The sequence below is a fragment of the Saccopteryx leptura genome, chromosome 11 (genome assembly GCF_036850995.1).
Source record: "Saccopteryx leptura isolate mSacLep1 chromosome 11, mSacLep1_pri_phased_curated, whole genome shotgun sequence".
NCBI classification, from domain to species: domain Eukaryota; kingdom Metazoa; phylum Chordata; class Mammalia; order Chiroptera; family Emballonuridae; genus Saccopteryx; species Saccopteryx leptura.
In genome coordinates, this window is record NC_089513.1 from 22,593,655 (window position 1) to 22,607,645 (window position 13,991).

The 13,991-nt window shown below is 36.7% G+C and overlaps 1 protein-coding gene across 10 annotated transcripts in view; it reads left to right on the forward strand.

Annotated features, from left to right (window-relative positions):
• Positions 1 to 13,991, forward strand: part of PIAS2 (protein inhibitor of activated STAT 2) — a 99,598-nt gene that overhangs the window by 48,545 nt on the left and 37,062 nt on the right. For all 10 annotated transcript variants that reach the window (XM_066353421.1, XM_066353416.1, XM_066353419.1 and 7 more), the window contains 4 exons: positions 59 to 193; positions 1,958 to 2,063; positions 4,115 to 4,188; positions 6,762 to 6,922. In XM_066353421.1, coding sequence (XP_066209518.1) covers positions 59 to 193; positions 1,958 to 2,063; positions 4,115 to 4,188; positions 6,762 to 6,922 — 476 coding nt within the window. The remainder of the gene's footprint in view (positions 1 to 58; positions 194 to 1,957; positions 2,064 to 4,114; positions 4,189 to 6,761; positions 6,923 to 13,991) is intronic.

The window sequence follows — 13,991 nt, forward strand, 5'->3', positions numbered from 1 at the left end:
GGGGGAAATGTTTAATTGTCTACAGAGAATTTATTTAATTTCATTCTTATGGTTGTAGGGCTACGCACCACCACCTAAAAATGGGATTGAACAGAAGCGGCCTGGACGCCCTTTGAATATTACATCTTTAGTTAGGTTATCTTCAGCTGTGCCAAACCAGATTTCCATTTCTTGGGCATCAGAAATTGGAAAGGTAAAGATTCTCTTAATTTCACTAGGAGCTGATTGATTTGTTTATTTTTTCCTTAGGCTACTAGCTCCAGCTTGTTTTGTTTTCTGATTGTAATCTCTAAAAGGCAGTGATTTCCAATTCAGAGATGTAGATGTGGAGATTCTTGAGGTTAAAAAGGTTATTTAATACTTATTAAGGTTTCCTGAGTATCATGTCATTTTCCTGAAAAGGAAATAAGTATAATTACAATATTTCTTAAGGTAATGGTTTAATCACATTTGTGTTTAGTATGTTAAACTGGAAACTGGGTGATGTTATGTATTTATGAAGAGAAACAAAGAAGCTTATGTAGCTCTGGGGGAAATGGTCAAATGTACTCATGTTGGGATGAGAAATCATCTATTCCAGTCTTTACATAAACAACTGATACTTCAGATAACATGGGCATATTATGCAAATATTTACTTAGAATTATATTATTGTCTACCTTTAGGTTGATGAACTGGATTTTTACTGATTGAGTCTTAAAATACATTATGTCAGTTATGAGATACTGATTAGTATAAGGGATTTTCATTTTAGAACTATTTGTTCATGTAACAAATAATAGAATGGTATAAATTTTCAGTTAATTTCCAAATATAAACTTTAATGTTGCTATTTCATAAGAAAAAAGAGATACTATTTTCTATTTTTATGGAAAGAGAAGTTGAGTCATGTTTGTAACAAGAATGTTTGGTTTTATTACCAAAGTAATTGCAGATCCGGACATAAAGAAGAGTACTTTTGTATTAATTTTTGGACTATAAAGATATTACTGTCTCTTTAATGAGTGTTCTCTTGAGCACTCATTTCTGAATTTTTACTGTAAATTCTTAGTATTATTGTAGAGTACTGATTTCTGCTATATTTCACTTGCATGAACTGCATGTGCAGTGGTAAATCTTGGCTTAGTCCCAAGTTGGCCGATTTTTTATTTTGGTGCAATTGCTTAATTCTCTGAGACCTACTTACTGTAAAGAGTAAGTAGGTTCTTGAGAATGGGTGTTGTATACAAATGTAAGGGATATTATTAAATGAGCAAGTATTAAATAATTAAAGAAGGTTCCTTTGTGCCAGATCTAAGAGAAATGGAACTGGATGCTATTATGTTTTGGCCTTGTCTTTTTTATTTTTATTATTTCTTTATGTGTCTTACATACTCTAGTAGCAGCTCCTTTCCTAATAAAATGCCCATTTCAGATCAGGAGTTAAATTATCAGTTTCTCTCAGAAGAAAGCTGATTTTGGGTCATTTAAATAATTGCTCAAAGTTATGAAGCAAGTGGCCTCTTCTGCCAGAATCAAAACTTGGACCTCTGGATTTGAAGTGTTGATTCAGACTACTGGGGTTTGAACTTTCTGCTGTGAAACCCATTTTTCATTGAAAATATTATGAGAGCCCATTACATAAAAACAGAACAATTCTAGTTAGAAGTCAGCACGGGAGGTAAATTCTCATTCATACCATGATGGTTTCTATGGTACCACTTTTGCTAAATTAGAAACAGTTTGAAAGCCAGTGATCTAAGCTGTGTTACCTTTCACTTGAAAAGTGATAGATTGAGATTGAGCTTTTATCTTCCCTAAAAGAGCTGAGTTGATTTTATCCTTAGCAGTCATCGACCTTCCTGTGGAAGTTATTTTAAATGTCATTTTTAAAAGCCAGAGGTTCTTAGACTAGTATTTTATGTAAATAAATACACTATTATCTCTCATCTTTAATACAGATTATCTTTCTTTGTAGAATTACTCCATGTCTGTATATCTTGTACGACAGCTCACATCAGCCATGCTATTACAGAGATTAAAAATGAAAGGTATTAGAAACCCTGACCATTCCAGAGCACTAAGTAAGTAATGTTTCTAAGACTGAACATATGAGATGCTTTAATGGAAAGAAAAGCCTCACATATTCATCCATACAGGAATAATTCAGGAACAGTTATTAGGAACCTAAAATGAATATTGAATTAAAAATACTTTAAGAACATGGCACTATAAATTGGGGGAAAAAAAACCTCTTAGAAATTACTCCCAAGTGGATCAATTTTAAATCCCAACTAGTCTGATTTTCTCATGAAAATTTTTTTAAATAAGTTTATGGTAGCTTTGATGTATAGATTAACTTGAGAATAGGAATGCAAGTTTTCAAAACTTCCAGTGTTTAATAGAATGTACATTTTACAAAATTTTAGCCTGACCAGACGGCGATTTAGTGGATAGAGCATTGGACTGGGATGCAAAGGACCCAGGTTTGAAACTGGTCACCGGCTTGAGTGCAAGCTCATCTGGCTTGAGTGCGGTCTCACCAGCTTGAGCATGGGTCGCTGGCTCGATATTGGGTTCATAGACATGACCCCATGGTTGCTGCCTTGAGCCCTAAGGTCGCTGGCTCAAAGCCCAAGGTTACTGGCTTCAACAAGGGGTCACTCACTCTGCTGGAGCCCCCTGGTCAAGGCACGTGTGAAAAAGCAATCAGTGAACAACTAAGGTGCCGCAATAAAGAATTGATGCTTCTCATCTTTCCCTATCTGTCCCTATCTGTTCCTCTCTGTCTCTCTGTCACCAAAAAAAAAAAAAAAAAGGTTGATGTCCACCAACCATAATATTTCCCTTTGGAGGTGTTTTACTTTGTACTTTGCTTTCATAATGTATTATATAATGGCTGTGGGGGAAAGTCTAACCAAAACTGTAAATAATTTAGTTCAGTAACTAAATTTAATTGAACAAGACATTTTTCTGAGAAAGAGAATGTTGTTCCCCCAATTATCTCCTGTATCACAGAATGAAGTGGGAAGGAAAAATAGATCTGTAGGTTGAAAATGGAGCCAAGTAGGGCTTTTGAAATGGTACTTTGTTTCTTATAACTCAAACCATTTCTCATCTCCTCAAACAGCACAGGATTGATTTTGCCTAGACCTGGATGACAGGGAAGCTCTTTCCTAATTTTTCCAGCCCTGCTCCAGTTTCATTGTCTCCAATTACAGTCCCATTCTCCCTATAATGGTGTTAAGAATTAGGCATCTGAAGGTGATACATATATTTATTAGCTTCTATATGCAGTAGTATACATTGCCTGGTGAATGGAATCACAGAGACATTACCACATCCATAGTAGTTTTCAGTTGTCAAAGGAAGTATAAGAATATTTCACCTTTCTGTTTACAAATTTAGTAATTGGTGGAAGCAACCAATGCTCCATAGTAAAAACAGTCATGTGTGTTAGAATAGCATTGAAGCTCAGAGTACTGCTGCTTTCCAAGTTCCTTTTCTAATTGTCTTGTTCTTAAATCTTAAATAGCTTTCTATTTTGAAACTTCTTACCTTCAATTTTACTTTTAAATATTCAAGCAAACGTGATATAGAGTTTGTAATTCTTTAATACTGGAGGTATGATTGTGTTTTCAGTACGTTAATACTTTTTTTAATTAAAAAAGTTTTTATTATTAAGTGAGATGGGGAGAAAGAGATAGATCCACCTGGCAAGCCCCCTGTGGGGTGATTCTCTGCCCATCTGGAATTGTTGCCCCATTGCTCAGCAACTGAGCTATTTTAGTGCCTGAGGCAAAGCCATGGTGCCATCCTCAGCGCTTGGGGCCAACTTGATCTAATGATCCATAGCTGCAGGAAGGGTAGGGGGGGTGTAGAGAAGCAGTGTTACTTCTCCTGTGTGCCCTGACTGGGAATCGAATCTGGGACTTCCATTCATCGGGCCAATGCTCTACCGCTGAGCCAACTGGGCTAATACATTAATACTTGACATATTGTTTTTGTTTTTGTGGTTTCTTGACCTATTTAAAGTGTTTGGGAAACTTTTTTTTTTGAGATGATATATATTTCTATAATTCTGTTCATATGTCACAATTAATTTTTAAAAAGTTATTTTTTCTTGTTTTTATAGTTAAAGAAAAACTTACTGCAGATCCTGATAGTGAAATTGCTACAACTAGCCTTCGGGTGTCCTTGATGTGCCCTGTAAGTAAAGCAATAAAACATTGTGAGGTATTTTAGTTTTTATAAATTACTAATTTTTTTATAAAAGTAAGTGTGGAAATGAATTGCATGTGATAGAATTTTGAAATTTTGTCATTTTCCTACTCAGATCTTCATGATTAAGCATTATAATCCCAAAGAATGCAAACGTTCTTTAGGCAGTGACTAAGCAAGAAGAGACCTAAAAGGATATATCAAAGAGGGAAACGAGCTTTAGGTTCAGAATAATCCGTTAGAGTTAATGCTATAGATAATTTACAGTTAATAAGAAACGTAAAGTTGCCTCTTTTATCAAAATATAAATGATAAAATCGCTAGGACATAATTTCTGATTGATAGTTTTATTTTAATGAGTTAGAATGTGAGATGTTTTAAATCATTTGTAATGTACTTATAAATTAAATAATAATTTTTTATTTTATATATTCTAACATAGAGACTAGGGGGCAAATCAGTCAGCAACTCAAGATCTTCTATGTGCTTGGTACTGAGCTAATGGTGAGACAAAATACTGAAGACTTGATAAAAAGTTTTCAGAAAGTTAATAATCTAGTTTGAGAGAACCAACTCACACGAAAAAGTAGAAGACTGTACCAGTTTACTACATATAATTGTGCTATTGTAGTACCAGAAAAGAAATAGGAAAGGTCAAGAATAGTGGGTGAGCCTGACCTTTGGTGGAACAGTGGATAAAGCGTCGACCTGGAAATGCTGAGGTCGCCGGTTCGAAACCCTGGGCATGCTGGTCAAGGCACAGATGGGAGTTGACGCTTCCAGCTCCTCCCCCGCTTCTCTCTCTCTGTCTCTCCCTCTCCTCTCTAAAATGAATTAAAACAATAAAAATAAAAATAAATAAAAATAAAAAAGAATAGTGAGTGAAGCCTTCTTTAAAATCAGTACTGTGGAAGGGGACCCTTTCCATATGAGAAGGACTTTATATGGAGTCAGGACTTTATCAGGTAGTTTAGGGGGGCATTTGGTGACCAGCCACCATTGGAAGAAATGTACAGGGTGGGGAAAAGTAGGTTTACAATTGTATGTGAAACACAGAGTTTATTCTTGTATTATTATTATTGGGTTATTTTCCATACAGACAGCTGTAGACCTCTCTCTGCCCCACCATATATAATTTTTTAAATGGAGAGAGAATTGTTTCCACAAGAGAGAAAAAGAGAATAATTGCCTAGTTCCTATTATGTGCTTATTTAACTGCTTTAGCAGACCTGTTTGGAAATTGTACCTATTTTACAGTTAAGGAAACTGAGGCTGAAAGATTGGTTAACCCAAATCACATAGTAGTTCCTAGTAGAACAAGGATAAAAATTTTGATCTCCAGTTCTCTTAACAATATATATGACCATATTGGGCTTTACCACCCTGGAAAGCAGTGTTTTGCATATATCTTTTTTCTGAAACTTTGTATTTTTTTTTTAGCCTAAACTAACTTTACCTTTATTTTAAAGGTATAGAATTACAGGAAATTGGGATTGCTTAGAAATTGAGAACCTTTGGTTGTGAAACCCAGAGAGAAGATCTGTAGCGCCAGCGGGGGAGGACACTAATGCCTTGAGTTGGTGGCAGGGGCCCTAGAGGGCCTCTACTCATAAGCTTTGTGCAAACCTTCAGCCATACATTCTTTCTTCATATCATGTACTTCATATCAGTTGCAACATCTTTTTATTTTTTTTTTTATTTTTTTATTTTTTTCCCTGTATCTTTCTGAAGCTGGAAACGGGGAGAGACAGTCAGACAGACTCTCGCATGCGCCCGACCATGATCCACCCGGCACGCCCACCAGGGGGCGATGCTCTGCCCCTTCCGGGGCGTCGCTCTGCTGCGACCAGACCACTCTAGCGCCCGGGGCAGAGGCCAAGGAGCCATCCCCAGCGCCCGGGCCACCTTTGCTCCAATGGAGCCTCGGCTGCGGGAGGGGAAGAGAGAGACAGAGAGGAAGGAGGGGGGGGGTGGAGAAGCAAATGGGCGCCTTTCCTGTGTGCCCTGGCCGGGAACCGTACCCGGGTCCCCTGCACGCTAGGCCGACGCTCTACCGCTGAGCCAACCGGCCAGGGCAGTTGCGACATCTTTATATTGTGGTAGCTTTTTTTTTGTACTGATACATGTGGAACAGTCACCAAAGTATATTATGAGACAGAAGATTCAAGATTGTGTGGATTGCATGCTGCCATTTGTGTGAATGTTTTTTAAAACACATGCTTGATTATGTATAGAACATCTATGAAAGAACGTGCACGAAATGGTCACAGTGGTTCTCTAAATAGGGAACAGGTGAGAAACATGTTCTCATTGTATACAGATCTTTTCCTGCCTTTGAATTTACAAGTTATCTATTTTCAAAAACAAATTATCTTTTAAAAATTGTAGGGCATTCAGTGGACACTAGTAAAACATAAGCGAACTTGATGGAAATAGTTCTGATGTGAATTTCTTTCATTTTGATCTTCTTGTATGACTTCTTCAGACTTTTATGACTGTTCTCTTTGAGGCTTTGTTTTCCTTTCTGAAATGGTTTCCCATGTTTTCTTTCCTGCCTGTAGTTAGGGAAAATGAGGCTGACAATCCCATGCCGAGCAGTGACTTGTACACATCTACAGTGTTTTGATGCTGCTCTTTACCTGCAAATGAATGAGAAGAAGCCCACCTGGATTTGTCCTGTGTGTGACAAAAAAGCTGCCTACGAAAGCCTAATTTTAGATGGGTAAGTATGTGCCAACATAACTATTAGCTTTATCTTGATTGAATACAGCATCATATAAATTCTCCACTATCATAAAGTCCGGATTTTTGTGTGTTTTCTGCTTTATACTTAATTATACTCTCTTATATTTAAACTAGTTACTAGCCCTTGTATCTTTATGATTTCTTTTGGAGGCAAGGAGGATAGTTTCATTTTGCTTCCCAAGGTCATATTTCATAACCTATACAAAAGAAAGAAATGGGCAGTTAGTGATGTCATTTTTCTTCTTAGAACTTCTTGAAGAGCACCTAGGGTTAATGCAGAAACCCAGTGCATGCAATAGGGTAGATAGAATTGTGTTACTCAGCTGCTAAGGTCAAAACTGGGATTCACGCCTAGGTTATTTTTTGTTTGTTTTTAATTGGTTTTAGAGAGAGAGAGGAAGTATGGGGGGGTGAGCGAGAGAGAGACATTGATTTGTTGTTCCACTTATTTATGCATTCGTTAGTTGATTCTGGTACGTGTCCTGACCAGAGATTGAACATGCAACTTAGGCATATCAGGAGGATGCTCTAACTGAGCTACTTGGCCAGGGCTGCAGTCACAGGTTTTTCTGACTCTGGAGTTCAAACTCTTAAGCATTATCTCTCATATGTTGCATATGTCAGAATTAAGAAAAATAACATTAATTAATAATGAGGTACCCCTTTTTTAAATAACTTTTAAAAATTCATTTATCATGATATTTAATATATTCATATATCATCCATGTACCAGTATAAGATTTAGAAAATACAATTAGTGAAAAGAGTAAAATCACTAGCATCCCATCCTATGGTGATGATTTTTGTTATTGATGTATTAAAAAGATTGAAATTACAATTTACATAGTAACTTGTATATAAGATTTTCATTCACTGTACAGTAAAATATATCCTAGATCTTTAAAAGTACTTGTACAACAACTTTAAGTTGTAAGAGTATTACAGTAGAGATGAATGAGGCAATGACAAGCAAATGGGACTTTCCATTTTTTCTCTAAACTTTTACTTGATTTTTACTTTAAAATTTTTTTTAAACTTATTTTGAACTTTTACAAAGAAGTTGCAATGGTAGCACAAAAAATCTCCCGTGTAACTTTGACTGCGGTGTGTCAGTCAGTTGTTAACATTCTGCCATATTTGTTTTATCACATTCCCTTTTAATATATGTGTATATACACATTTTAGCTGTGTGCATGTAGAAAGAAAGAGATGATTATTAATGCTTTCAGAATTCTTTTGAAGCATTTGAGAATTAGTAGCATATGTTGTGCCTCCTTGCCCATTAATATTTTAGGATGTGTTTCTTAAATACTTGATATTCCATTATATAGGTATACTACTAATCATTTAACATTTTTTTCTATTATTGACTATATTGTTTACTTCTACATTTTCTAGTTTAAGTTGCCTTGTGATATGAACATTTTTGAAGCTTTTGTATGTACAGGGGATCCTCTGGTTACAACACAGTTCTGTTCCTACAACAGTGACATAACCGGAATTTTGGTGTAAGTTGAAACACTCTTTAGCCTAAGTCACTTACCTATCCTAACATAGTTGTAAAATCATAACCTAGAACATAAAAACACAACTAAGCCATGGAAAAAGGAAAAGGACCTAAATATACTATACTATAGTAACAGAAAAAATGAGTATAAAAAAATTCTTTACCTTTTATTCCTGTGGTTGGCTTGCACACTGGAAGGGCATTGCAAGGTGGGAAAGAGTGACCTATTGGGGAGAGGAAGCTGGAGAGGCAGGAGAACCTGTAGAAGGTGCTGGAGATGCTGGGTCAGGTGAATCAGGATTGCCTAAGGAATATGCAGGAGACACCGGAGATGATTCTACCTGTACTACAGGTGTTTCATCTGGAGAAGCAGCTGATATAAAGGGCACAGGATCTATGTAGGCTTCTTTTTTCTTTCTTTTTTTTTTTTTTTGGTGAGAGAGAGGGATGGATAGGGACAGACAGGAAGGGAGAGAGATGAGAAGCATCAATTCTTCGTTGCAGCACCTTATTTATTTGTTCATTGCTTCTCTACCTTCTTAAAGAATTGTCCCAGGCTAGTCTTGGAGGTTGATGACTTTTCTCCCAAAATCTGCCTATAGTATTGCAAAGTATCCGTAACAACTCTGTAGACCTTACTAAATCTGTGATGCTGTACAATGCTAATGGCGTAAGCTGAAACACGTCTCAATTTTTTAAAGTTTTTATGGGAGTGAGCATTGTAAACTTGAAACGTTGTATGTAGAGACTTGTAAGCCAAGGACCCCCTATATGTTTATGGATTTTTCCTAGAAATTGAAATGCTGAATCAAACTATATAATTTTAAGGCATTTACTATTTATTATTAGAGTGACTCCCAGAAGGAGTAAACTATTTTACTCTCTAGCCAGTAGTATATGAGAAGCCTACTACTACTCAGTTTTCTTACTAATCTTACTGTATTAATTTTATTTTTTAAATGCCATTGCTAATTTCTTAGTGAAAATATACCTTATTTTGATTTCTATTTCTTATACTCTAAGAATTACCAGACATTTCTTTCATCAAATCACTATATTAGTTGCTATAATATCTTTTATGAATTGCCTTTTAATGTTTCTCTTTTTATTTTCTTCATTTCCAAGTGACAGGAAGGGAGATAGAGAAATTCCCACTTATGCCCTGACTAGGTTCCACCCGGCAATCCCCATCTGGGGTCTGTGCTCTGCCTGTCTGGGGCCATGCTCGTTCTGAAGTTATTTTTAGTGCCTGAGGTTGAGGCTCCACGGAGTCATGCTCACCTGGGGCTGATGCACTTGAACCAGTCAAGCCATAACTGGGAGGGAAGAGAGAGAAAATAGGGAGGGAGGGAGGACGAGAATCAGATGCTTGCTTCTCCTGTGTTCCCTGACAGGGAATTGAACCTGGAATATCCACACACCAGGCTGACGCTCTATCATTGAGCCAACTGGCCAGGGCCTAATGTTTCTCTTTTTTTTCCCATTTGTTATGTGGTTGTTTGTCATTTTCTTACTGATTTATAAGTGTTCATTATATTTGGAGGATATTAGTTTCTCTGTCCACGTCTGCCATATATATTTTTCCAGTTTCCCTTCTAGTTATATTTATTGTGGTATTTGTGTCATTCAAAACATTGAGTTTTTATTTCATCAAATCTTTCTTTTCGTTTTGAATGTGTCTTTAATATGTTTAGAAAGTCCCAGAGATTTTATATGAACATTCATTGTTTTTTTGTCAGGTACTTTTAAGATTTTGGTGTTTTATTTCCTTTCAGTTGTGCAGTTCTTCATTTTATCATGCGTTCCTTCATTAATTTATTTAACACAGTATTTTTTAAATACCTGCTATTTATTAGATACTGGTCTAGTGTGGAAGACAGTGAGGAATTGTATATCAAGTATTAAGTGCTTCGAAGGTAAACAATGGAACTACCAGAAAAAATAAATAAAAGAAGAATGGAACTACCAGTATATAAGGAAACAGAGATGGGACAAAATTTTAGGGTAGGGAGTAGGTCAGTGATTTTCAACCTTTTTTGAGCCGCGGCACATTTTTTACACTTACAAAATCCTGGGGCACACCACCTACCAAAATGACACTCTGTTAGACTTTATTTAAAGTTTAAATAAATTACATTTATTTAAAAAAAAAGTTAAAAAAGGATAACTTTTTCATATATACAGTCCCACGTAACATCCCCTTATAAATACAGTCCCACGTAACATCCCCTCATATACAGTCCCATGTAACCCCTCATATATACAGTCCCACGTAACATCCCCTCATATACAGTCCCATGTAACTTCATATATACAATCCCATGTAACCTCATATATACAGTCCCATGTAACCCCTCATGTATACAGTCCCATGTATCCCCTCATATATACAGTTCCGCTAATAGATACTGAAGCTTTTTTTTGTTTTTTTTGTTTTTGTTTTTGCATTTTTCTGAAGCTGGAAACAGGGAGAGACAGTCAGACAGACTCCCGCATGCGCCTGACCGGGATCCACCTGGCACGCCCACCATGGGGCGACGCTCTGCCCACCAGGGGGTGATGCTCTGCCCATCCTGGGCATCGCCATGTTGCGACCAGAGCCACTCTAGCGCCTGAGGCAGAGGCCACAGAGCCATCCCCAGCGCCCGGGCCATCTTTGCTCCAATGGAGCCTTGGCTGTGGGAGGGGAAGAAAGAGACAGAGAGGAAGGCGCGGCGGAGGGGTGGAGAAGCAAATGGGCACTTCTCCTGTGTGCCCTGGCTGGGAATCGAACCCGGGTCCTCTGCACACTAGGCCGACGCTCTACCACTGAGCCAACCGGCCAGGGCCGATACTGGAGCTTTCATCAAGGTTGTGGGTTCAAATCAATTTGGCAAATACTCTCTATATAGAGACTGGTCAAAATCAATTTTAGAAAATGTTGGGTACTTGTGTAACATATAAGTCCTCAGAGCATCTCTACTGTCAGATTGAGAAGTTTGCTTTCTAGGTAAGGATTCTGATAAATACTACAGTTCTCCCTGAGGTTGTGGGTTCAAATCCCATGGTCAGCTGGGTGCAGGGGCCTTGGTTCTATCTGTTTTGATGGTGTATATAGAGATTTGAGCTCTTTAAGAAGATGACCCTTCAGGAGGCCATATACAATATAGATAACATTGTGATGCATTGTATATCACCCTCTGCGGGGGCCTCTTTTAAAAAGAAAAAGGTCAAATATCTATATACACCATCAGGATAGACATAACCAGCTGAGGCCGAGGCTTCATCTAATGGTGGCAACATTTACCTCCAGTCCTGACCAGGATTAGAAATCGGGACCATGGGGAGGAGTAGCAGCTTCAACTACTCCCTGCGGCCACACAATGACAAGTGCGCGGCAGCCCGAGCGGGGACTTTCCTGAGTGTGGATGAGAGGCGACCTACTATTGGTTCATCGCTAGTGGTCGGGATAAATCCTAGAAGATGATTGGTCAGTGAGCATTCCCTGTGCGTCCACTCTTCCTGTCGCTGATAGCTGGAGGGATTGTGAGGGGAATGTTTATGTTCGGATGCTGGCGGCTGGCCGGATAAATAGCCTGGATAAATAACCTCCGTGGGCTGTATCCGGCATGCCGTAGTTTGGGGACCCGTGTTTAATTTCCCCACGGCACACCTGACCGTGTTTCGCGGCACACTAGTGTGCCGCGGCACACTGGTTGAAAAACACTGGAGTAGGTGATCCCATTGAGGTAGGATCGATTCACTCCACCGTACCACCCTGATTGTTAGTCTCACCAACATTTATTGAATAATCTCTCCCATGGACTTAAGATATTGCTTTCACCATTTAATGCATTCTTATGTACACTAGTGTTAATTTCTGAACTGCTGTTTGCTTCATTGATCAAAGTATTAACAGGCCAGTATAAACCTTTTTAATTATTGGATATCTGTTATATGTTAATAAATCTTTGCCATACATTTCAGAATTTTCTTGACTATTGTCACAATTTGTTCAGATTTGCTATTACCACAAAAATCTTCTCAAATTACACAAAGCAGTCATGTTTGGATTTTGATTTGAGTTATGTTTTCTGTATAATTGAGGGTAATAAACATGTTTATCTTTTAATGAAAGATGTATTTTTTCCTTTTTATTGTTTTTTTTTTTTTTTTCAGCTTTATTGGGGTATAAGAACTGCCCATATATAAAGTATACAACTTGATAAATTTTGACCTATACATAAACCTGTGTAATCATGAACATCAAAATAATGAACTTATCTATCACACCCAGAGTTTTGTCTTGTAGCTTTCTAATCTCTCATTATACACTCTGGCAAACACTTTATGTGCTTTTTGTTTCTACAGATTAGTTTATTTGTTTAGAGTTTTATTGAATGTAATCATGTAGTATGTGCTTATTCAACATGCTTATTAGCATTTTTCCATGTTGCTTCATGTACCAGTGGTTTGTTTGTTTTGCTGAGTAGCATTCCATTATATAGATATGCCACTTTATATCAGTTCACTTGCTGATGGGTTTTTCTGGTTTGGGGCTATTTCAGATAATGCCACTGTGAATGAACATTTACAGGGTGAGGCAAAAGTAGGTTTACAATTGTTCGTATAGAAAATAATACAAGATAAATAATACAAGAATAAACTGTGTTTCAAGCATACACAACTGTAAACACACTTTTGCCCGACTCTATGTCTTAAGTATTTGTGTGGACTTAAAATTTCATTTACCTAGAAGTGGACTCCCTGATCATATGCTACATGTATGCTTAACTTTTAGTTAACATTTTTTTTTAACTGGTTATCGTTTTTTATATTTCTACTAGCAGTGAATTCCAGTTGCTCATAAGTATGTGTTCTCACATGTGTAATTTTGTGATTTACAGATGTTTTATGCTATTTTATCTTTTCAGTCTTTTAACAGTGTCTTTTAGTTAACAGTTGTCTTAATTTGGATGAAGGCCAGTCTGTTGAGATTTTCTTTTATATATTGTGCTTCTGATATTAAAAGACTTTTTCCCTTATACAAGGTCACAAAGATTTTTTTCTGCTTTTGTTAGTTTTATAATCAAATTTTACATTGAGATCTATTACCCATATCGTTAATTTTTACTTTCATTTTAATTTGTCTTTTTTCCCTTAGTCTTATTTAGGTAGAAGCTGAGCTTATCAATTTTAATTCTTTGCTAATATAGGAAGATTAATGCTATACATTTTTCTCTAAGTACTGCTTTAGCTACATTTCACAAATTTTATTATATTTTCACTTTCACAAAGTTTAAAATACTTTATAATTTGTTTTTATGTTTTGTCTCATGGGTTGTTTTGTTTAATTTCCAAATATTTGGGGATTTTCTAGATATTTTTCTGATTTCAAATTTTATTTTGGTCATAGAACATTATTTGGATGCTGAGTTATTTTAAATTTATTGAGACATATCCCTTTCTTTCTTCATCCTTATGATCTTTTTTCCGTAATAATCTTATAAATTATTTTTTCATATAATATCCTCTGTTTGCTTATGTGTATTTTATGTGT